Consider the following 24,048-nt stretch of genomic DNA (forward strand, 5'->3'; position numbering starts at 1 on the left):
TGAAGCAAGAGACTCATTTGATCCTTGTATAACACACTGGCAGGCCCTGCCTTGGAATGATAGTGTCTAGCAGGGATAGAAACTTAAGCACACAGAAATCTCATTATCTCTGGGCTTCTCAGTGCAACCTTTTCAAATTATGTCCTGGGAGAGTATCATGTCTTTTTGGCAAACAAGAAGGCCTGTTGTGGGTGGTGTGGTAGCACCCCACAAGAGCAGGAGCACCCAGACAAGCCATGGCATCCTTCTGCAGCTGTGCATTCTGCTGAGGTTTATCAGCCTACACTTCTGTACAGAAAATACCACGGGGAGGTCAAGCCTTATGTTTGGCATTACCGACAACCAAACCCCCAGTGTTACGTTCATTTGATAAGCCAGGGTATCTTGAGGAAGTGGGAAGGCAGCAACTGGTCATCCAAATATATCACCAAAGACCACTGCTTCATTCCTGGTGTGACTGGTAAAAAGATACAGATGCACAGAGAAAAGCAAACCCACCACTGGAGACCTCTTCTCCCTTTCTGCCCTGCAGTTACTTCTCTGTGTGTGTTAGTTTTCTGCATGTTCTAACCCTCAAGTTGTGTCTACCCGTGGTATCTCATAAATCCATTAAAAACACCTAGAATAATGATATAAGACTCAAAAAAGTAGTGAAATAGTCTTGTGGTGAAGGAAAGTGGGAGAGAGATGAGTGAAAAGAACTCACAACAGTAATCCCATTATGTTAGTCTTGTTACACACCATTCTTCTTAAACTTAGCAACCACTTGTTTATCCTTCATAAACAAGGGTTATAGTCCCTCAAGTATTCAAAGCACCTCAGTCAGGTGTTTGAAAAACCCAACAATAAGCAGAGGAAATTTCTGAAGGTATGGTGTGAAGAAACATGATTTGTTCTTGTTAGGTGTTACATTCACTTCAGTTTCCCCTTCATTTTCTCAATGTGAGGCAGGATGGGAGTTGCCCTTCCATCTCTAGCCCCATTTCATTGCAACAAGAAAATGTCAGTGTTGAGGCTGAAGTGACACATTTGAACACTGAGAAGATATCCCCAAGCCAGGAGCTAGGATGGGGATATAAATACTTACTGCTTCTGGGCCTGATCGATCCGGTTTCTGAGGGTGACAATCTGCAAACAACATACATGACCAGGGTTTTTAGAGACAAAGAAACCTCGTTCCCTCAAGGAGAGGAGCATTTTACCTGTGAAGTGCTCAAAACAGGTGCCTGTAGGAGGAATTAATACTTTCTTGGAAATAAAAGCTCACCCATGGTTGAAGGACAGAAATGTTACTTCTTGGCAATAAATCTGCACACCAACTTCATATGTCAAGGGACAGAAGAGCTAGAATTTTATAAATCTTACCAGAAGTGTTTCTACATATTGAAGTTAATCTCCTATGAACTCACATGTCAAACTGCAGGCAGGCAAACTGGAATGAATATCACCTTGGCCAACTGGAAAGCTCTCCGATGGCTCCATCACCTTCGTCTTTCAGTGCTACCTGCTCACTCTTCCCTTACTCCTATGCATCAAGTGTTTGTGTAAACCCAAAGATCTTCAGTGATCTTTGGATGGGGACCACAGGAATGGAAGATGGGTATCACATTCTGCTGGAATACCTTTTGCTGGCTGGCAGAGCAGGAGGTGAGGAGCTTGCAGCACTCACCACTTTCCCAGCCACTCATTTAATAAGAGATTACCTGATGCATAGGATCATAGAAGAGGAAACACCTACCTTGCATGGGATAAACACATTATAGCCTGACTTAGTAACTCTGGTCTGTAGGCCTGGACTCATTACTGAAATCCTGGGACTCATGTACTGGAAGAGCCCACACTAGGATGTAATAGAGACTTTTGCCCCTTCATCTTCTAATTTGTAACTGAATCAGTAACAACTTAGATTTCCTGGGCTGAAGAAATGCCCTTGCCATGAGGTATGCTTTGCTTTTGCTTTTGACGCAATTCAAAATTCTGCACTGGTTCTGCCAGTCCAAGATTTGACAACCTAAATTTTGAATATTTAAAGTTGCACTTGACTTTCCCGGCGTGCAAAAAAATAAAAACAAAAGTCATACATTCCAGTTGTCCCAAGAACTGGTAATTCGTGTCTCGCGTCTTCTCGTGGCAAACAGAAAAAACATAAGAGACTGAAATATTACCAGGAACAGGACAACACAAGCAAGGAAAGATCAACAGATCACTTGCTTTTGTACTTACTTGTGGAAGTTTTAATATTTGTCACAGCAGTTTAAATTGCTATTTTCCAGGCAAGTATTTTCCCCAAGTGTTGAGGAGAACCAGTTGTCTTCAATTTGACCTAAGCACTTAAGACTTACCTTCAGTCATAAACCTTATTATTGTGACTATGACACTCACTCTCCAATGAAGCACCAAAGAGCAACAGACACTAGAGCTAAAGAATGACTCTTCTGTGTCCTGCTTCCTTCCTTTTTCTCTCCCTTGCATCCTTGCTGTGTGTCCCTCATTCTCTTTCCTATTTTCACTTACCTTTCTCCTATTTTTTTTCCTGCTGTCATCCTCCTTTTATTCTTCCACTTTTCCTCTCCCATCTTAGCTGTGCATTTTCCTTCTGCTTTGCTCATTCTTTGTACTTTGTCTCCTTGCTTTTCATCAGCAGGCACCCACCTCTTTGTTTATGCAGAGGTCTCATTACCATAGCATGTACCCCTCCCCTGGCACTGCCTTATTCCCTGTTTTTCCACACCCACTTGGCCTGTTATCATTAAGCTAGCCCTCTGCAGTATTCTGGATCTAGATAACCATGTGCCACAAGGTGGAGTTTCCCAAACCTGTACTATTCTCTATACACTGTAGTCCAAGCTATTACACATGTATCCCTGTTTCTGCTTGTACCCCAGGTGATGCATCAGGGGTGATGCTCCCATGCATGCAATACCTGGTTTTGGATACAGAGTTTTGGATATGGAATTACTTTCAGGTGCTCTCAATAGATTGCATGCTCAGTTCTTTAACCAAATCCCTGTTGGACTCATGACTCTTTTCCTAAATTACCACTTTACATCTTTTCAAAGAATGGAAAGGGAGAGAAAAAGGAAGTGAATGGAGAGACACAAGATCCATTTTTCTCTTTTCTCTCTGCACTTGGAGCCAAGTGTCAGCTCCCGTCTGGCACTGGCTCTGACCATGCGGCAGGCTCATGCATTTGGTAGCCTTTGCTGCTGCACAGGCAAGTTCATTGTACTTACAACTTGGAAAGCTCCTGCAGCCTGCAACGCATTGTTAAAATCTAAGAGAGATTGAGATAGTTACATCGGTGTTGCTCACTGCCTGTCAGCATGTGTCTGTGTGATTGGGAATTAAAAGGTGAGTGAGACAGAGAGAGATCCAGTAGGATTTCTCAGCCACTGAAACCTAATGTGGGTGAGTGCCGTCCTATCCAGAGAGTGCGTGAAGGAAATATGCCCACTTGCTGTTACCATTGATACTTCAGTCAGATGCTCCTCTCTGGAGACAGTTTTCAGTGACTCCAGAGAGCTCAGGCCACAGGAAATTTGTCTGGGATGGAATAAAACTTACAACGTTCAAGTTTGAAATCAAAGATGGATCTAAAAATATTACTTTGCAATGGAGGTGTGTGAACTGAGAGTTACTGAATTTTCAGGCCACAGTTACCTATAGATAAACAAGAATGAACAATGTTTCAGGAGAGGGCAGGGTGTCCATTTTCCATTGGGATTGCCTTTCCATGGGGCACTGAAAACCTTAGAAGTGATCTATTCAGTTTTGGCCTAAAATGTGAAATCCAGTTCAAGTATGTATGGTGGGGGAATGCAGTTCCAAGCATTTCTCTGCATAAATATTGCAGAGGGTCACTGGAGATCCAAATAATGTCACAACATGACTTTTGCCAGATGAATCAGAGAGATTTTTACATTTTGGACCCTGTGCCATTAGCAAAATGGCCTCTCTACTCACCTCATATTTTTTCCTCTTGATCTGCTCTGTAAAGTCATACTTTTCAGTCTCCAGCTGGTATAGCCAGTCCCACAGCTCCTTAGCTTTGTCCCTGTGTGTTTATGGGGGAAGACAGAAGAAACACATGACATCAGATATTTTCCTTTGTTTTCACATTAATAATGAATTTTATTTAATGCCACTCACACATCTTCCTGTAAACCCTCTGTGTTCTCTTAAAGCTACTCATCATTTTCAAGGTCACATTTTTTTCACCTTCATGTCTTTTAGACTTGCAGTCTTTTATGTGTCACACATTAACATAATTCCTCTAATTTTCCCCCTAAGTCATAATGAAAGATAAGACTGCAGTGGAATCAGACAAGAAGGAAGAGGACTCTGAAGGTCACCCAGATAAGCAGAGCAGTTGCCATTGTGCAATCACATCTGTGTCAGAGCTGAGGTAAGCCAACTTCATCTTTCAATCATGTGTAAACTCCAACACATGTAGTCCAGACTATCATCTGATGACTGCTCTGCACCAGAGCACTGAGCTTCCAAACCTCCAGCCTTCATGGAGGTCCTATTCATACCTTAGCAGCATTAAGTCACCCCTGGGAATGCTACAGATACCAGTCTGTAGGCTTGTTCACCTAATTCCAGAGCTAGTCCTGAGAGCAACTAATCCTAATTAGCAGAAGAGGCTAACAGAGCTATACCAGGAGCACAGCTAGAGGGCTACCAAACCATTTCAACAATTTCCTACATTCCCATTTCTCCTCCATTCTCCAGATTAAGCAAGGGCACAACTTAAGCGTGTTCTATGATGAATTTCAAGGAAGGCCCCCTCCTCTACCTCATTTTATGACCAGAAAAGACTCCAGGACAGTAAAACCAAACATCAGTGGATTGCATTCCATAAATTAGGATAAACATGTTACCTCAGCTTGTCTTCATTAAGGTGGTCAATGTTCAGGGGCTTGCGCCTCTCAGCCAGGACCTTCTTCTTCGTCTCTCTAGCTGTTTGCTTCTTTCCTCTCTTCTGGTCAGCCTATTTTCAGAACATCAATTAACATCAGACTGCAGAAATTAAGCCTGAATGAAACAATTTCAACATTGGGCCTTTTCCTCAACTTCTAATGAGCACTGTTCCCGGTCAGCCTAATGGTAAAATGTTTTCATATTTCTTTCATCAATCCATGATTTTTACCTTAGCCAGATAACTGCTGTATGTTGCACCCATGGAAGACAGAGCCTTCTTCTTCTTCAGATCATCCTCAGCTTTTCTCTTGGCATCTTCCTCCTCTCTGCGTGCCTTTTCCTCCTGTGGAGTGCAACACAAACAATTGACTCCAGGACAGATTCCCAGCTTCCCCAGCAGCCAGTGTCAGTGCAGGGAATGTTATTGGAGAAGTACATTGATGAGAATTAGCAACTCCTGTTTTCTACCCTTGCTTTAGAGAGGGGTCACTTCACCTCTGGACTGAGGCAGGCAGAACCTGTAGTTTTTCTGTCTCTAGATGCAGGGACAAGGAGAGGGAAGTAAAGACACTCACCGCAAGCCTTGCCTGACGCTCCTTCTCCTTCTCAGCCCGGATTCTCTGCTGCTCTGCTCTTTCAGCTCTGCGCTTCTCCTGCAGGGAGCAGTGGCAGAGGCATTGGATCACCACCGTGGCTTTACCTGCCTCCACTGCTACATCCCACTACCAAGAGCTTTGCTTCATTGAGTGTGAGCCACCTTCTCCCTTTCTAGAGTGAGCAGAAGGGTCTCTGTGCAATTCTCAGACATAAAACAAGGGGCTAACAGAGGGGACAGATGGGGGGAGAAGCCATTTGATGATGACTTGAGCAGTCACTTCTTGTACGTGACAGCACAGCTTTCTGTCAAAATCTGACAGCGGTTTCAGCTTCTCATCTACAGATGATCGCTCAATCTAGTACAGGGAAATGGAGTACAAGGACTCACAATCCTCTCCTTGAGGGCAACCAGCTCTTCCTCTTCCTTTCTTCTGGCTTCAAAGTGGCTGTCAATCAAGGCCTGCAGTTCAATCAGGTCTTTGTTCTGCCTTTTCTTTTGGATGTCCTAGAAAAGCGGGAAAACTCATTAAGTCCATATTGCTCTAGTATTATGTGTTGGACATTCCCAGCACCATGCATGCACAGAGAAACTAAACTAGAAAATATCTGTAGATTTCCATCCAAATTTATGGATTTGGTACAATCAGACACTCAGTCATGCAACAGTCAGGAGCCCAGAAGGGTAAAGAATCTAAATCTCCCATTTCCCTACACCCTATTTTATCCCTGGCTTTGCTGACACACCTATCTTTGCATATATTCAGCTGCCTCCTCTTGGCTTTGTAATAGAAGTAGTGCCTAGAAAATATTCCTGCATTTTGGGCAAAGCAAATATTTCTGTGGAGCTTTTCAACACCAGACTTTCTTCATTTTTCTATCAACTTTCTAGGAAGGTGTTTGGCTCTCTACTTATTATTGTAATTTTAGCTAGTGTTTCTCAGCAACAGATGATGGCTTGCAACTTTCAAGGCATTTCCAACAGTGGGACAGAGGATCTGAGATCTCTAAAACACTTTATTTCTCCTCATAATGGCTTCAAAGATTCAAGGAGATAAACAAAAAGAAATACATGACTTTAGCTTAGTCACATTATCAGTGAATGCATTCAGTTTCACAGAGCAGAGAGTAGCCTTTTGCAGAAATCAAATGACAAATCAACCATACTTTTGTCTTTGCCTTTACCCTCAGCAATATCCAGTGCAGGAGGATTATGTGGGTTTGCACTCATGTCTATTATCAAGTACAAAGGACTAACACAGCCAGTCTCAGGAATACTTACATCAAAATCTACTTTCTCACCCTCTGGTATTTTAGGAGCAGTTAGTCTGCAGAGAGTCAAAAACAAAACAAAAAGAAAAGAAAAACAAAGGATTTTCATCTTAAAGAATATGCAGCTTTTAAAATAGCCTATCCTACCCCGTCCTCAGGAACCACGCTGACAAGAAGGAATGTTGGTGGAGATAGGGAGGGGTGAAAGAGCACATCAGTGGAAAACTACTCCAGAAAAGTCCTAAGGACCACTCTCCTTCCTGGAAGGTCATGCAGGGCAGGGAGTTATCCCTAAAACCCCTCTTTATTCCCAAAGCCTGTGGTCATTCCCTACCACATGGAAAGATGTGTTTGTCTGTTATTCTGCCTGTGCAGGGCTCTACACTCCATCCTGGGCAGCTGGCAGAGTGGGAAGGGAAGGTGCAGAGCCAGAAGGTCCATGGGAAACCATGGGAAAGCTCAACTCAGCCCAGGCTAACATTTGCCATTGCCAGCAACCCTGGATGGAGAAGGCAGTTTCCCAGCCATGGCCTCTCACAGAGGATTTACTGTGGAGCTGCCTGTATTTTGGGATACTGTGAGCCCTCTGCATCTCACACAGTCCATGAATTCTCTGGCTCTACCAGGAACAAATCTTAAGGCCCAGGCCAGTAACTGCAGCTAAGGCATCCTCTGAAGGAAGCAGACATCCTGGAAAGGCATGCAGGAACAAACAGACGGATGCTGTGTGAGGGAGAGCTGCAGAAAGGCTTCTGGTGGCCATTTGCCCAATAGAGAATCGAAGGGCTTCTGCCACATCAGGAAAATGAGCCCAGGGTTTTGAAACCCTGCCCGTCATACTTACTTTATTCTGGGCTTCTCCTCTGTATTTGGAAGGATGTAGCAAAACAGGAAGGGAAAAAGAGGAAGAAAGTTAAAACAACAGAGATCACGCCAGCTGCTAAAGTAAGAGGAGGGAAGGGAAATTTAATCTTAGGGGAAACATACAGACAAACTGGTTAAATCTCAAGCACTTCCAAAACAAATACACACACTCACACACCCCTTTTGCTAGGAGTGAATCTGTTTTTACCCTCAAACAGAATTTGGCAGAAAATAATCAAGAGACTGTATAAAAGTCCCAAATGTAGCATCTGGAAAGCAGTGGTTTTATGTAAATGCAAAATTATATTTCTCAAACCATCCTGACCAAAGCTCTAAGGAGGCCAGCTGGGCTGGAGGGTAGAAGAAAATGATGCCTTTTTCAATCAGCACTTCTTTTGTTAAAGTTAACTCGAATTCACAATATCATATCTCAGTGATAGCCAGACTCCACCAGTTTTGTTCAAATTCCTCACACAGAGTCCAGGAAGGGAAAGTTTTTATGACAGACATTTTCTCCAGGTTCACTGGCTTCCAAGACATCTTAGGGCACGTGTCCCTGAGATACCTCAGTGCCATGGGGAAGATACTTATTCATCTGCACTGTGTGGTGCTCCTCAAACCCAGCTTGGAAAGACCATCCTCTCTTAGCAAGCATCCTCTCCTGCTGAGGTACATGCAGAATTCCCAAGGGCATTAATGGGAATGATGTTTTCATCTCCAGGAGAGGCATAATGCCCTGATAGGCAGGCCAAACCATCACAGAGACTGCCAGCCTGGACCCTCTGGCAGTGAGAATTGTTCCCTTGCAACAAATGACCTTTCCCTGGCTCTCAGACATGTGCTGGTCATATGAGTTACTCGTTTAACATTTGTGCTTGTGGTCAACTTCCCTCCCTGCTATTCTTTTTAAACTTTAGTTATTCACTCCAGCGTAATGTCAGCAAGTTGAGTGCTGTAGCTCTCACAAACAGAAATAAATTAAACCTATGTGCTTATTCTGGCCCATTCTCTCAGAGACCCAGGTTGACTTTCATAACCACACACTACATTTGAACTTTCAGGGATGCTGATGCATTCTGCAATACAAGACTCTCCCTGTGCTGGCTCACCGGGAGGAATTGAGGTAAAAAAGTTTACAGCCTACTGAATCTGGTAAAAAAAAAATTTAAAAATTCTAAAGTAAAAGTAAGAATAACTGCTTCAGTAGCAGGTGCATGAACCCTGTTATCTATATCATAAATCAGAAAGATATTAAATTTTTTCAAGTGCTTCTTTTTATCCAGCAGTTTGGGGACAGATGGTGGAAATTTGGACTAGCAAATAGAAAAAATAAAAAAAAAAAGAAAATTAAATATTATAAGAGGTGAAAACAGCAAAAAACTTACACTGGAAAAAATTTATTGAGGCAATCAGATGTAAGGGTGTTGGATAATAAAAAATTGAGAGAGTGGTTGGAAATGGGTTGTTGAGATAATCAAGAGAAAAGATGTGAAAAATGGATAAAATAAATCAGAAATTGACATTTCCTATTTTTCACTCTTTCCCATACAAATTTCATTAATGCCATTTTAAGGGGTAGACTTTTCTCATTTACTGCAAGAACACTGCCTGCCAAAACATTTCTCAGCTGAGGCCTCCAGATGCCAGAGCAATGCTAAGAAAATAAACAGCATGTAATTACAAATGTATTTTAGACTGCTCCACTATAAAGGAAGTCCCAAATCACTCCTGAAGAAAAATACCATTAGCCAACAGTGTGCTTTTCTATTCCTCCACTTATTTTTTTTGTTTTGCTTTTCAAATAGCCAGTGAGCTTTTTAACATGTTGGCTAAATTGCCTTTTACCTAGAGAGAGGAAAAGTAATTATAATTAACCAGTCTATCAGGTATGTTATTTACACAGGATTCCCAGGTCATTTTCATAGGCATTCCTGTTTGGCTTAAAGCTGCCAGTTAGTAACACTTCAAAGAGAGGGGGGGGGGGGGGGGAAAGAGTAGACAGGAAATGATTGGTTTTGTTTGTTGATCTTGGTTGCCAGGATCGACACCTGTCTGTCAATAACTGTGCAAATTTGGTCTCAGCTGCCACCAAATCAGCACTCCAACAAACAATCGTAAAAATGAAAAAACAAGGTTAGTTCTTGAAATAAGAAATTGTAGTTAGAATTCTTAAAGGTACCTACAGAAAACCAGAAAAAGGGGTATTTTATTAAAAATTAAACAGTAAAAAAATCTATCCTCTGCAGTACATGACCCAGCCTTTGTCCATACTGTATGAACCAAAAGCAGTCCAGGGATGGGGTTTATTTTGAAATGCCCCTTCTTTGAAGACACCGAGTCAAGGAACTGGGCCAAAATTTGTTGACCAACAGGAATTGTCATAGCAAATTCCTGTTCCTGTGGCGGATTTTGACTGACATTCCGGTCATTCTGTGAGCCATGGGGCTGAGACAAAATCCCCACATAGACCCCTGCCAAAAGAAGGCAAGAGACACTGCAAATCCAAGTTCACTGCCCTGGTGATTAGAGAGTCTTTGAGGTTTTGGTTTCTGAAAGGCTATGTGCAGGGAGAGGATACACCACCAAAATACCACCACCCTGCTTGCTCCTGCCCAGTCTTTAGATATTCACATGGTGCTCTCCTTCTCTGGGAATCCATCTGAACTGCCTTCATTTCACTCAGAAATCCCTAAACACCCTCCCTTAATCCCACTTCTCAGAAGCAACATATCTAACTCACACTGTGTCCTTGGGAAAAAAAGGAAATCAATATGCTATTAAAAATAAAAGCATGAGAAAAAGAAAGAGGGGCTCAGGAAGGTCCTCAGGATACTTCCCTATATTAAAAAAGAAGCCTGAAAAGCGAGGAAGAAAATTAAAACAAAATAAAAACAACAACAAAAAATCTACAAAAGCAAAACAAGGAAACATAGAAAACGCAGGGTGTTTTCAAGTGACCTTGGGCTTTGTCTTTTGAAACAGCTGCCTGGGTGTTCTAGGGGCTGGGGCAGGCAGGAAGAATCCAGTTACTTCAACAGCCTCTAAAGCTCGATGGGAACTTTCTATACGCTTAAACTGCCCAGGGAGGGGCTAAGTTATCTTCTGCAAGAGCAACACTGACCCTGCATACATTTAGGTTTGGTCCTTTCACATGAGCCTTGTCCCTACCTGTGTGCTCCAGCACTCGCACAACCAAGTATTACATCCAGGCTATATTTAGCTCCACCCATCTGAATAGATGTTTAATGTTTAGCACAATTGTAAGTTCATGGCTTGAGCAAAAGTTTACATTTCTGTAGATTCAGGCCTGCAGCCCATGACCACAGCCTTAGGGCTGTGTGAGGGATGCATATGTCTATGCAGGGCTCAGCTGCATTTTCAAATGTGCCACCATGATTTAAGAGATTCTTTCCTGAATTTTGGATATAGAGACATTTTGCTGATGAGAGCCAGGACACAACAGATTCTGGCTAAAAGACAAGTCCAGAGCAAGCTTCTAGAGCTTGAATTTCACCATCTACTATCCTAATGAGGATGTAGAGGCTTCTCAACACACTAATGACTCCCCAAGGGTGACTGGATATGCACAGTGAGCGATTCTTTGCAGCAGAGATGTTTTGGCCCAGTTCCTGAATTTAAAATAAAGTGAGGAACAAAACAGACTCATAAAAGAGAGTGAGATGTTAGAAAGATGACTTTGTTGTCCTAAGACAACAAACTGAGCTACCATCATTGTATTCGCCTTCTTCATTGGCTGTAGGATGGAGGACAAAAGAAAAAGAGAAGAAGCACAGTAGTCAGTCCACAACCAGCACTGTTCTAAGAGCACCTATCCCCACTCCCTCCCTGTTAAGCTGGGAACCTTGGACTCTCCAGAGATGGAACAAGAAGGAAAAACACCTTTTTGGTGATTTGACTTGGCTAACAAGCATCCCTTTCTCCATGTTCATTGAAATCCATCTAGAGAGATAATTTCCCTCCCATGCTCTCTTTTCTCTTGAACAATGTCAGTGGTTTTGACACTTTCCCCAGCACTGAAAGAGAAAAAGGATGAGAGTCTGTAGGCACACCACATACCTTCCTCATGAGCTTCCTCTGCTGCTGTCGTGGTGCAAGCAGTGATGGAAAGGCAGGAAATAGAAAAAACAAAACAGAACAGTTATTTAAAGCTCTTGGAATCCTGAGAAAGAGACCAGGGGAAAAAAAATAAAGGAATTAGTGATTTAAGGCAGGCAGAAAACTGGAGAGACTGTCAGGACTTGAAAATGCTGTAATGTTAAAGCAGCAGTAAGCACAGAGGTTAAAGGAGAAGGGGCTGCAAATGATAATTGTGGTTAATGTCTGTTTCTCTTGTTTTCTTCTCTTCTACCAGCCCAGGACTCCTGTTCTCTCCCTCTCTCACACACATACACACTTTCATGTTGCACCTAGGTGGAGTAAACCAGAAGTCGTGTCACATACCTGGCTCATGAACTTCAGGCGTGAAGTGTCATGGAACAAGTTGCAATAGACAATAAGAGAATGAGAAACCTGTTATTTCACACACCAAAAGAGCTTCTGAGCCAATGGGGAGGAGGGGCAGAGAGGAAAAGGGGAACCTTTTGAATGAAGTTAAGAAGTAAACAGGCAAAATATTTACACTTGAAATAACACATAAAGAAAAGTCACAGAACATGAAAAATAGGCAGATTTATGATAATGGTCCAGTGCTTAGAAAACACTTCTAATCATCACATGGCATAAAACACAACCTGACAGCACAGTGTACTGAGGTTTACCTTGATTGGAAATATGCACATGAACATAGCCAGCACTCTCAAAGCACTATAGGACCCGTCCTTTACTACAGCAGTATTTCAGCCATTTGAAATAAACGCAGTGTGGTTCAGAAACCCGCTGAAATACCTGCCATAACTCATCATCAACGTTCAGCTAACTTCCAAAGAAGCTCAGTTCCCTTCTAGATCTATGGCTCAGGCCATTTTCTTCCTTGAAGACAGCATTGATGTCTATGTAAATGTACTGGCACTCTTCAAATCCATTTGCAATGTAAAATTACAAACAGATTACTTCATAGGAAGAAAATGTTCGTTAGAAGTCCGGGCAGGTCTACATGTCATTCTTCTGGGTTTTGGCAAAGCAGGAATAGATCAGCAATGTGAATTTGCAGGGCAGATTTTGCTTTTTAGCCATACACACACACCACCAAATATTTTGCAAAGCAGGCATAAAAAACCCACGAACTCGCACAGTGTTTACATTCCCCACAGAGAGTCAATGGGTCAAATTCTGCCCTGAGATTTTAATAAATCCTCCCCTATAGGAAGAAATATTATTCCCATATCAGAGGGCAGAATTTAATGCATTCCACAAGGAGACTTTTTGCTAAGCTACCCTTTCACAATAGTATATGTGTGTTCCCCCAGTTTCTAGTGAAATTTTCATGCAATGAGTAAGTTCCCTCCACCTTACTGCTGATTACACTTTACTGAGAAAAAAATATTAAACTAAAATAGAATCACCCCAAGGGCATGCAAGTTATAATCCATCCTTAACTGATCAGTTGTTGTCCCCTGTCACCTTGTATTCACTTCTCACACACACCATCACAGCAGACAGACACCAGGGAGTTTAGAAGTTACATCACATACCTGGAGGGGGGGCTTCATTTAGTAGGATGTGTCAGGGGAAAAATACAGGAAAGGAAGATAAAAGAATTAGAAATAAGTTATGCAGGAAGGGACCACCTCAAACTTTGGTAAGACTGGGTTGGAGAAGTATAATTTGCAGACCAAGTTATAGGGATGGACTGTTAATAAGAGTGGAAAAGGAGTGTAATTACAGTGGGAAGTAGAGAGGAAGGAGATGCCATAGAAACAAAAGATAAAGGGAATTTGAATGTTGATGATTTGCAACAGTTTAAACCATGCGAATTTATAAACCATGGGCAAGTGTAGTAACACTGGTGATCCTTAAATTTGAAAGAAAACATACCCAAGAAGAGAGTTTTACAAGCATTTAGTGTTACCTAGGTTTCATTTGCCCTTTTAGCTATCAGAGCTGGCATGAGGATGTGAGACTTACTGAAGGAGGTACTGCTTTGGATGTATCCCTATGCCTGCACCTGAAACTCCACCATCTAAGAATCTCTGCTAGCAGATTCTGGGCTTAGCTCTGCAGAACTGGCAATATTTATGTTTGCACAGAGCTTGTCTTTGCTGCAAAGGACTAGAACTGCTTGAGTTTGTGTGCCAGAATCTTGCTGCAATCCACGCTTGGGTTTCTGCAGCTCAGGTACCCTCAGAGCTCAGGCGCTATGGGGTAATCACAGCCTTCAAAGCCTTCACTAAAAAAGCTTATTCTAAGCTTCTTAGATGGTGATCCTTCAGTTACAAACAATATTTATACCCTCCTATAGGGAAAATAAGTTTTAGGGCATTTCAAGAATGGATTGATTCTTCATGATTCTGGTATTCTTCAACATCTTCAAATTTCTATGTACAGGAACACTTCTGATTAATACATAGGAATTTAGATGTCACAAACATGAGCTTGGTTAGGCGAAAAGAGTCAAGAAGGAAAAATAAAAGAACTAGAGCAAGAATTCCACAACAACACCACCTGTGACTTGTGCAGGCCAAAGCTGTGACTTAGAAGATGTGGCAGGCAAAGACAGCATTAATAACAGAGAAACTAAATAATCATGCTGTTACATGAAAAGCTGGGACAGTCTCTTTCTGGCATAAAGGGTTTTTTGTTAAGTTTTTTTATATTTACATTGTCTTTTGGTTTTATTGTGCTTTATGTTACAAAGAGAAAAGAAAGCATGGGGAGGGTGTGGTTATGGCTCTATTTTTTATCATATTATGTTAATACCTTGTGTTTTGCACAAATTTCAAGCTCATACATCTGTCAGGGCTAGAGAACCAGCTCTCAAGCAGTGAGTAGCAGTTCAATAAATATCATGGAAAAGATATACAGAGGCAGGCAGAGCAGCTCTGATGGAAACAATGACCTTTAGCTCGTGCAAATCAAAATCAGAAAAACCTTAGGTGCAGATTAAGAGACAAAAATGAATAGGATTAAAAAGAGAAGAGAAGAATGTGAAACAAGAAGCGAGGAGAACAGGAGAGACATGAGAAGCAGTGAAGAGATGAATGTTGAAGTATTAAGTCATGTAAAAATCAATCAGCTTTCACCTCACTCCAGCCTTGGCAAAAGCATCAATCTGCTCTGAACTAAGAGGCTGGTCTTCCTCTGTGGACAGCAGAGGGAAATGGCTGGGCTGGGAGGCTGCCGAGATGTGACTACTTTATAAAGCTACTCCAAATCAGAATCATTTCCACAGACAGTTGAGAGGACACTGCAAGTTCAGTTTCTGTTTTCCCAGGTAATAACCATGATAACATTCCCATACGCACTGTGAGGGTGGCTCCAAGTCCGGTGAGCGCCTGTTATTACAGCTCATACATTGAGATGTTTGTCTACAAAAAATGTTACTACATTTTTCATGCAGCTGTTAGCTTTATCCTCATTAATATGCATCACAGAGTGATAAGGAAATTATGACTGGTCAAAGGTGTGAGGAAGCTGCAAGTTCCAGTTTATCGTTAAAATTTTATTTATCGTTAATATTTGATTTTTATGTTTACTTCCACCATCCTCGAATTCCTGAGTATAATACTAGAGTTACTGGTAAAATTTTCCAACATAAATCAGAGTTTAAATTAAATTTCAATATTTCAAAACTCACATAGCTGAGATTTTAGTTTAAAAAAATAGAAATGTTTCACAACCATAAAGGCTGCAGAAATATTAACATCTCTTGAACAACACTTTTCCACTTTTTGCCTTGTGGCATCTTCTTATTCCAGATTTGTTCTTGCATTACACTATATATACCCCACATTATCCTTAAAGGCAATGCTTCAGAGGCATCTAAAATAGAATTTTCATTTCAAAATTTGGAAATCTTCCATAAAGGAGAGAGGGAAAAAAAAGTTGGAACAAAATGTTTTAACTAAATAAAAAGCATAATTTTCAAAAGCTGTCAACAAAGTGTTCCTTTTTTTTTTTTTTTTTTTTTTTTTTTTTTGTTGGTTGAAAAGTTTCCATTTTGTCCCAATTCAGCACATGACCCAATTGTGAAATTGCCAAGTGGAATTGAATTTCCAGCACACAATAACCCTTCAGATTGATGCAGAGGAATTCAGAAGTCACATACCTGGTTCATGGACTTCTTTAAAAGGGAAGTAGCAGGGAAGGAGATGCAAAGAAAAATAAGAGAATTAGAGCAAGAAACAGAGGATAATTAAAAACCTTTACACTTTCCTTTGCCAAGGTGGTGGAGGGTGTATTAAAGGGATAAAAACCATTAATAAGATTAAGTGAGAAATAGAGGGCACATGTGAATGTCAATTAGAATTGTGGAGAGGAAGGGTTGTTTGAGTATAAAAATGCAGATGACTAACATATAAATTCATAATGTTATAAATCAAATGCCACTATAGCCTTTGGCTGACAAAAACATGACTTGTATTTAAATTAAGTCCATTACCCATAGGTTTGAATGTGCAAAAGGGGTATAGACAACCTGCTCTTATTCATGTGCATAGAAATCCCAGCCACTGTGGAAATCAATGGGCTCTGAGGAGCTGGCATTGATTTTCTTGGTGCCCAGGATTTCACCACAGGTGCATAGGGCTGCACACCAATGTGGGAGGGTGAGTATGAGCAAGTTCCTGCTCTCCAACCTGCAGGATAAAACATCCCATGGAAGCCTGACTGGGCAAGCAGAGAGGGGCAGGCAGAAGGGCAATTGCAGTAAATGGGTTTGGGCTGCCAGGCTGATGCTTTAAGAAGCATGACCTTCTATTTTGCCAGTCACAGAGACTGTCTTACCATATCTGGACCTTAATTCTGGTTACAAAATCAAGTAAAAATACAACCCTGCCATCCCATTTTTTGCATAATGCGCATTAAACCAGAAACACCCCAATAGGTATGGGAAAAGCACACACTACAGCTTTTCTCAAATATGCTCCAGTCAAAATGATGCCACTCAGTCCAATCCTTACCCCAACAGTAAAAACCAGGTATGACACCGTGTCACTTGTTGAAACGCTCATGATTTTGGGTGCAAGTCCCCCCACATCTCCATACACTGCTGCAAAAGGGAGCTCTGTCTCTGTGCAGTGACAGGGGAACTGGGGAAGAGGTGCACCCAGCTGAGGCACACAGTATTGCCTGAGGACATGGCTGTCCCACCTCTAACCCTGGGGCGTGGCACAGAGGAAATGGTTTGAGGGACACTATCCCTATACCAACTGGTATCCATACAAATAGCCTGGCTGGAGCCATCAGGTGCTGGGGAATACATAAGCAGCGCCCAGCCTGTGCCCCAGGCATTGTTTTCAAACAGCAGTTAGTACTCATTGCTCATCACACCACTATCCTGTCAGAGCAAAGCAACCGTGCAGAAGATATTTTTTGCATCGGCTCATCTTCAACCACCTCCAGAATTCCTGCACGAGTTACTGCTCCAGACAGAAACAGGAATTCACAAGTCATAGCACATACCTTCCTCATGAGCTTTAGCATGTGGGAAGTCACAGAGCAAAATGCAAAGGAGATGAGAGCGTTAGGAGCATCAGAACAACTTTTCACTTGGGCAAAGTGGAGTGGGGAGGGAAAGACTAAGAATACATTGCAAGGAAATAAAATGAGTATGGATACCAAAAGCAGTACTGGCAGTGAGGGTGTAAATGGTCTGAGATATTAGAAATATAAAGCTGATTTAAGCAGCCATATCAGATTACATTTGTCTTATACAGCCATTCCTGCAGTCCTGCCCAAAGCCAGGAGCAGCACGCTGTTTCAAAACCCTGATGCTTGCCCAAGTGGATTTACAACCTGAGGCCAGCAGGTTTTGGGTAGCTGCAAGTTCTGCCATGAAACAGTGGCCTAGAAACTCCATTATATGAACAAAAATACCATCTTTAACCATTTGCAAAGCTAAAGCATCAAATTTATCACCATTTGCTTTATACTACAGGGTTTAAGCTGAAAAAAAACATGTGGAAAGGTTATTGTAAGAATATCAGCCAATCATGAGCATTTCTGCACACAGTCTGCAGGCCAGATCCACCCCAAATGGTCCAAAATAAGCCTGCCAAGGAGATCCAACCAATCTCAGAGTAAAGGCTTTTCAACATTCATCCTTCTAAGAGGTTTACATTTCCCAGCACTTTTCAAGGTTTTACTTCATGCGACAGTTACCACGTACATCGACAGTGCATTCAATGTCAAGACAGAACGTGATGGCAGACAGCACAAAAAACAATGTGGTGGCAAGTTTTGTCTATATTAATATGCCTATTTGTAACTTCTGTTTCCTTTTGCCATCTTATGGTTTGCTGGCTAAGCCAAAGCTTACTCTTAAAGACAAGAATTCAGGAGTTGTGCCACATACCTTCCTCCTGAGCTTCTTTAGGTGTGAACAGCCACAGGACAGGATGCAAAGGAACATTAGGAGAAATACATTATTACATGAGCTGAAATAGGCTGAAAACCTTTCATAGGCTGAAAATTCTGCTCAGGGGGGAAAAGTTTCATCCCAGTAAAGAACATGCTAATGGCCAGGAGGGGAAAGGCATTTGAGGCGCCTGTGGCTGAGAAACAACTTCCCTTTATGTGAAGGGAAAAAGCAAAAATGTATCAGACAGGGAAAATCTCACATTAAGCTCAAATATCACATGCTAGAATTTCTCTCTGGTTCCAGTTTTAGAGGACAGCTCCTGCCCTTGCCCAGCTGGGTGAGCCCTGCACATGGCAGGGGTGGCAGAGCCACTGAGCCAACTCTGCCAGACTTCACACTGAGATTATTCCTGTGTGTTCCAGTGGCAGAGCCCATCACAGAGAGGATGTGGAAAGCAAAGACAGCAGAAGCAAAAAGGCAAAGTAACTGGTACTGCTCCTCTTGCACCACCCTTGAGGCCCCACCACCACCACCAAGGAGACAGCAGGGAGCAGTTTGGAAGGTGCTGGCACGTACCTGCTGGAGGAGCTTCGTCAGGTGGGATGTGGCAGGAAGCAAAAGCAATGAGATGGAAAACAAGAGCAGTTAGACTAGAGAGCGTGTGAATGCAACAGAGGGTTTTTTTAAAAAAAGCACAGGATGTATGAAATAAGGAAACAGAGGAGGAGATGAAATGAGCACACACAGATACAAGAAATGTAAAACCATCTGGACCTGGATGCTGTAAAAACTCTGCAAACTGCTCAGAGTGGGTCTGTTGTGGCACTACAGACAGGTTTACCCCTGTTTAAAATATGCCCATAGCACAAAGCTTTGCAAATATGGAACCAACACACCCTTTGGCTCCTTGCACCTGGAGCACCACATCCCAAACTCTCAAGTGCAAAGGGTGAGTTTTTGTTCCAGCCCTTCTTCCACCCTGTCTGTCCCACCTTGCCAATGATGTGTGCAATGTGAGGAGCCAGCTGGGCTTACTTACCAGCAGCTACATGGTTATAACTCTGCAGTATTATGTATATTATACATCATATGATATATTATAGCTCATTAACTTATAATATATCATATATTTTATACATAATATGACATTTTATAGCATATGTACTATATAACATAGGGCTAAGCACATACTTTACCACAGATGGATTTTGACTTCAAAACCCATCTGGTCATGATCTGCCAAGCTACATAGGAGAAACCAGTTGACACCTGATAGAAACCTTTCTAGCCAGACCCCAGTTACTCCATGGCACACAAATACCCAGGGCTAAAAATCAGCCTCAGAGCACGTTGTGTCTTGGATAAAGGGGCAGTATCCACATTTTCTGTGCCGCTTCCTCCCCAAAACTGGAGCAGAGGTGTCTGCACAGATATTCAGGGATGTGGGGTACCCTCAGTGAAATTTGTGCGAGAGACAAGAAGAGCCCACCGATAGTTTGTCCCAGCATCTCTCTTGTCTCTTGCTTTGTTCTACCACCTTGCAAAATCGAGGTGCACATCATCCTGCTGGTGCAGCAACCAGCAGGGCTGAGATGCTGCTTCACCTACCTTCTTCCTGAGCCTCTTCTGTGCGTGGAAAAGGTCACACAGCAAAAGAAATGGGAGGAGAAAAATTAAAACAGGAAATATGTTATTGGAACATTCCTGAGGTTTACCAAGCTCCCAGGCCGTTATGGGTAAGAATACACAATGATGGAATTACAGGGTAAGAGAGAATTAAAAATAACATTTTTATGGGCATATTATGGGGTTATAAATGTTACTGAAATATGGGAATATGACCACAAGTGAAGACCACATAAAAAGGCATCCAGTATGTTATTCTTTATTAGAGCTGGCTAAAATACCTTAAATCCAATTGTTGGTGATTTTTTAACCAAAAATAAAACTGTTACATTTCTTTTGCTTCACTTTTTTTTTCTCAAAATTTTTCACCAACATTTTTCAGTTTTTGAAATTTCAAATAAATTCATTCCTGAATTTTACCAGATGAATATAAACTTTGTAGGTGTCTCCCTCCTTTTAAAATACTCCTTTTGACACCATTGTGCCAAAAATAAGTCAAGCTGTTCAGTAAAATATGTATAATAAAACAAATATATATATATATGCTTGCTTTCATACACATATATACACACATATATATTTATATGTGTATATTATATACAATTTTTATGTATATATCTATGCATTTTATTTCTTTCATATATATATAAATGCTTTGGTTTATTTTTTTCAATAAATAAAAGTATTTTTTAATAAAATGGGCCAAATTTCAATAATTTTTTAAATAAAATTGGCCCAATTTCCTACCAGCTCAATAAACAACATCAATGTCTACTATTGCATTGATGTCTGTGGCTCAAGACAGAGTCTTGACACAGGGTGTGAAATATTTGATCTGGATTTCTTTACACACATTCTCCCTCCACACTAAGAGAGAAAGAAAGCAGAAACCATGTCACATACCTTCTTCCTGAGCTTCAGGTGGCAAGTGTCATGGAACAAGAAGCAACAGCAAGCAGGAAAATGAAACAGAAAATTGTTAGAAACTGGTGCTGGGGTGAGCTAAGGCCTGGAGAAAAAAGGTGGTTAGAAAGTGATGGAGAAATGTTATATGGAAAATAAATGGATGACATCAGAAAGAGACACAAAGGTCAAGTAAAAGTATGGAGCAGAGGAAGATACACCTCAGAGGAGCCAGTCATGCAGATTAAAAAGAAAATCACCTGCCTATTAATGCCTATTAATGTCATATGAGTCATTAAATTCTTGAAAACAAAAAGTAGACAGTTAGGGAAGAAAGGAGAAAGGAAAAAAACTGCTTTTCCTTTTAGGAAGGCTTGTCTATAGGAGCAACACCCTTCGCTTGCTCTTTTGACATTTGACAAGACGTAAAGGATGGAGCATGAAAAATGCCTTTGCCTTCCTGGTTCTGCCACTCCATGCAGGACCAGAGAGACAGGTGATGACTGAAGGCAGCTCTACAACCTATTCAGTGTCTCTATTTTCTTTTTCTTTTTTTGATTCCTTGGTCCGTTCAGGAGCAATGCCGGGAGAAATAGTTACTTAAGGATAATGTACCTTATAGCAGAAGCAGAAACTAGTCTCACCATGGCCACAGTTGCACCTCTGTTCCCACCACCACTGATGGGAATTTGCCTGTTGCAGTAACTTGGAGGAATCCATGACAAAAAAAAAAATTAAAAAAGGGAAAAAAAAAGACAAAGCTTTGCTGTGTATAAATCCCCAAAGTGGACATTTCTACATAGGGACAGCTCTCTGTCTCTGAGCTGGTCTCATACCCTGCATGTGCAAATATTCCACCTCCAGTAAAGGGTTTTCCTTTTGACCCCCTTAGAAGATGCCTTACACACTAAGGGCAGATCCTGGGAGAAATTCCAAGAGTTTGGCCCTTAGCTCTGTTCCAGACACCTTGAGAAAATGAATGATGACAACTGGCATCTACACTTGCCTGAACTGAAGCCAGCGTGTCAAAAGTGCCCAGCAAAGACAGTGATACATCTCCAAAATAATCTCCTCCCTGCTGCCTACAAAAGGTGAAACAACTTGGGTGAGAAGGGTTTTTCATGCTCCATCTTTCCAGATCAGCACTCTGTCTCTCACAGCTTGTCAAATCCCATTTTGCCAGCTAAAGGCATGGTAAGAAACTTCATCTTTGCCAGTTGGTTCTCTACCTTGCCTTTTCTGTCCTCAGCAGTGCCCTGTCAGCTGCTCCTCAGGAGCTGGACAACCTGCTCTTCTTTTCAATTTAAAAATTAAAATGCAATTTGTGGACACTGCCAAAATGAGAACAGCAGGAGTTTGCCAATGATATGTTATGGGGGCTCTGCACCAGTCCCTGCTCTAAAAAGCTCCAAGTTTATGGACAGATGAGCCCCCAGCTTTTTCACCATCCCCTCATACAAATACTCCATTTCACTGTACCATGAAGGCTCTGCACATCACAGCAATGATCAAGAAACTTGATTGTTTTTTTGTTTTCCAGCTGGTTTGCTGATCAAGTGTTTCAGATCGCCTTTAGCAGCAAGCACCAAAGAGAAGGGTGAAATGTAGACAAGAGAAAAGCAGGACCAAGAATCAAAGAAAGATAAATTACGTTCCGCTTTTTTTGTTACCTTCTTCTTCGTACTCCTCTGCATTGAAATGGGAGAGGGGGGAAAAAAAGCAGACAAATGAACCATCAGTCTTGACACAGCAGTAAACATTACCCATGGCAGAGCCCTCTGTGCTCACAGGGATGCCGGACAAGATGGTTTCTGAGAGGCCACTTGCAAACCAGCAAGTCAAATAACAGATTAAATGACTTTGAAAACAAAAAAGAGTATTTATAAAAAGGGGAAGAAGATAATAAGGTATTGACTTTTTCCTTGGGCAATAGAGACTCAAGGTTACATGTGCATTAGAAGGGAAAAGGTAACAGAGAGAGCCTCTGAATAGAAGAAAAATCTCTTATGTATATTGCTTTATAAACATCGAGGGGATTTGTGTTCTAAAAGCAAAATATATTACACATACAGAAGCTTCAAAATAAATTGCCAGCAGATGGCAGTGCCCTTACAAAAACTAGCAGCGTCCCCTCCCACCAGGGCATCAATTTGGGGCTGAAACCCCACAGGCTGCCCACAGCACAGACACGGCCAGGGTGCTACAGGTATTATAAAAACCCCAGAAGCTGGTGACAGTCAGGCAGACAGAAGCACAAAAAAGAAACTTCAGATTTGTCTAACCATACCAGCTGACACAGCCAGCAAATGTTGCAGGCTTGCACAGAAGCAATTACAGACAGATTTAAGACTTACCCTCTCCTTGTTCCCTGTGAGAGAGGAAAAAAGGATATTGAAACTAGGTAAGTATTTCTCATGCTCTGTACTGATGTCAAGCTTTAAACCATACACTGAAGCAACCCAATGCAATGTTGCTTAAATTCTGTTGTCTGCAGGTCTGTCCATGATTCCTCTGATCCCATGACTACCCTAAATCTCCCCTCTGTATTACTGATGGAAAAATGTCAAATGATCCCGTTGGGTTTGGTCGTACTACTCTAGATTTCTTAAACCAAGGCAGAAATCACTGCAGTGTGGGTTTTATTCCCCCTCCTCCAGGTGCAGTGCCACAGCCACAGAGGACAAGCTGAGCTGGCTGGAGGTGTTTGGGGGACGTCCTGTGTTGGACAGGGAGGGGTCTTTGATGCTCTAAGCCAAGATACCCCTTCCCCACTGCCTCGTGGGGCTTCAGGCTGAGCACAGAGCAGCACCCTGCAGGGATGCCCTTGTCTGCTGTGTGGAGCCAAGCTGAGCAGATAAACACACACACAACTTTCTCGCTACTTACACTTCCTCGGTATCAGACATGTTGGCAATTAGTTTCTAGACAAAAGAGAAGAAAAGGAAAACAAACAAGAAAAAGAAGAAAAAAGGTGTTATTAGTGAGTGCACCTCATAAAAAAATACCAAGGCAGAAGCAGATGGATTGACACTTGAGGACAAAAAAAGCCAAGCACCTGCTTTCCCACACACCAACTAGATCCCCACCAACACTGACATTTTGGGAGAAGCACAAACCTTTGCCACCCATGTCAGAGGACAAAGGGAGGGGGGAAGAAAAATATCTTCTGGAAAGATATATCCCATCAATTCAGCTGATCCCACAGCAGACCCAGGGGCTGCCTAGTCCCAGCTTTGAATTACAAAATCCCCAGCGCTCAGGGAGATGGGCAAGGCCACGGTACCCTTCCACACCCATCTGACATTCCCATTGCTCGAGCAAGATCAGAGGAATTTTTCCTTCTTTTGTGCTACCACAGGTGGGAAGGTGCCAGCTCCAAAACCTCAGTC

General features: G+C 42.0%; 1 protein-coding gene across 29 annotated transcripts in view; it reads right to left on the reverse strand.

The window, feature by feature from the left end:
• TNNT3 (troponin T3, fast skeletal type) overlaps nucleotides 1-24,048 on the reverse strand; it is a 30,212-nt gene that overhangs the window by 1,733 nt on the left and 4,431 nt on the right. The window contains exons 2-18 of one of the 29 annotated variants that reach the window (XM_072929738.1): nucleotides 23,546-23,580; nucleotides 23,014-23,027; nucleotides 22,330-22,347; nucleotides 19,739-19,756; nucleotides 18,707-18,718; nucleotides 18,125-18,139; nucleotides 15,878-15,892; nucleotides 13,305-13,316; nucleotides 11,731-11,751; nucleotides 7,634-7,652; nucleotides 6,800-6,845; nucleotides 5,909-6,025; nucleotides 5,499-5,576; nucleotides 5,153-5,266; nucleotides 4,884-4,993; nucleotides 3,964-4,054; nucleotides 3,234-3,274 (exon numbers count right to left, since the gene is read on the reverse strand). In XM_072929738.1, the coding sequence (XP_072785839.1) occupies nucleotides 3,234-3,274; nucleotides 3,964-4,054; nucleotides 4,884-4,993; nucleotides 5,153-5,266; nucleotides 5,499-5,576; nucleotides 5,909-6,025; nucleotides 6,800-6,845; nucleotides 7,634-7,652; nucleotides 11,731-11,751; nucleotides 13,305-13,316; nucleotides 15,878-15,892; nucleotides 18,125-18,139; nucleotides 18,707-18,718; nucleotides 19,739-19,756; nucleotides 22,330-22,347; nucleotides 23,014-23,027; nucleotides 23,546-23,565 (761 nt within the window). In that variant the 5' untranslated portion in view covers nucleotides 23,566-23,580. Of the gene's footprint in view, nucleotides 1-1,087; nucleotides 1,129-3,233; nucleotides 3,275-3,963; nucleotides 4,055-4,883; nucleotides 4,994-5,152; nucleotides 5,267-5,498; nucleotides 5,577-5,908; nucleotides 6,026-6,799; nucleotides 6,846-7,633; nucleotides 7,653-11,730; nucleotides 11,755-12,114; nucleotides 12,127-13,304; nucleotides 13,317-15,877; nucleotides 15,893-18,124; nucleotides 18,140-18,706; nucleotides 18,719-19,738; nucleotides 19,757-22,329; nucleotides 22,348-23,013; nucleotides 23,028-23,545; nucleotides 23,581-24,048 lie in introns of all 29 variants that reach the window. The other 28 variants (XM_072929737.1, XM_072929736.1, XM_072929740.1 and 25 more) reach the window with 28 other exon arrangements.

Source organism: Taeniopygia guttata, chromosome 5, assembly GCF_048771995.1.
Source record: "Taeniopygia guttata chromosome 5, bTaeGut7.mat, whole genome shotgun sequence".
Classification (NCBI taxonomy): domain Eukaryota; kingdom Metazoa; phylum Chordata; class Aves; order Passeriformes; family Estrildidae; genus Taeniopygia; species Taeniopygia guttata.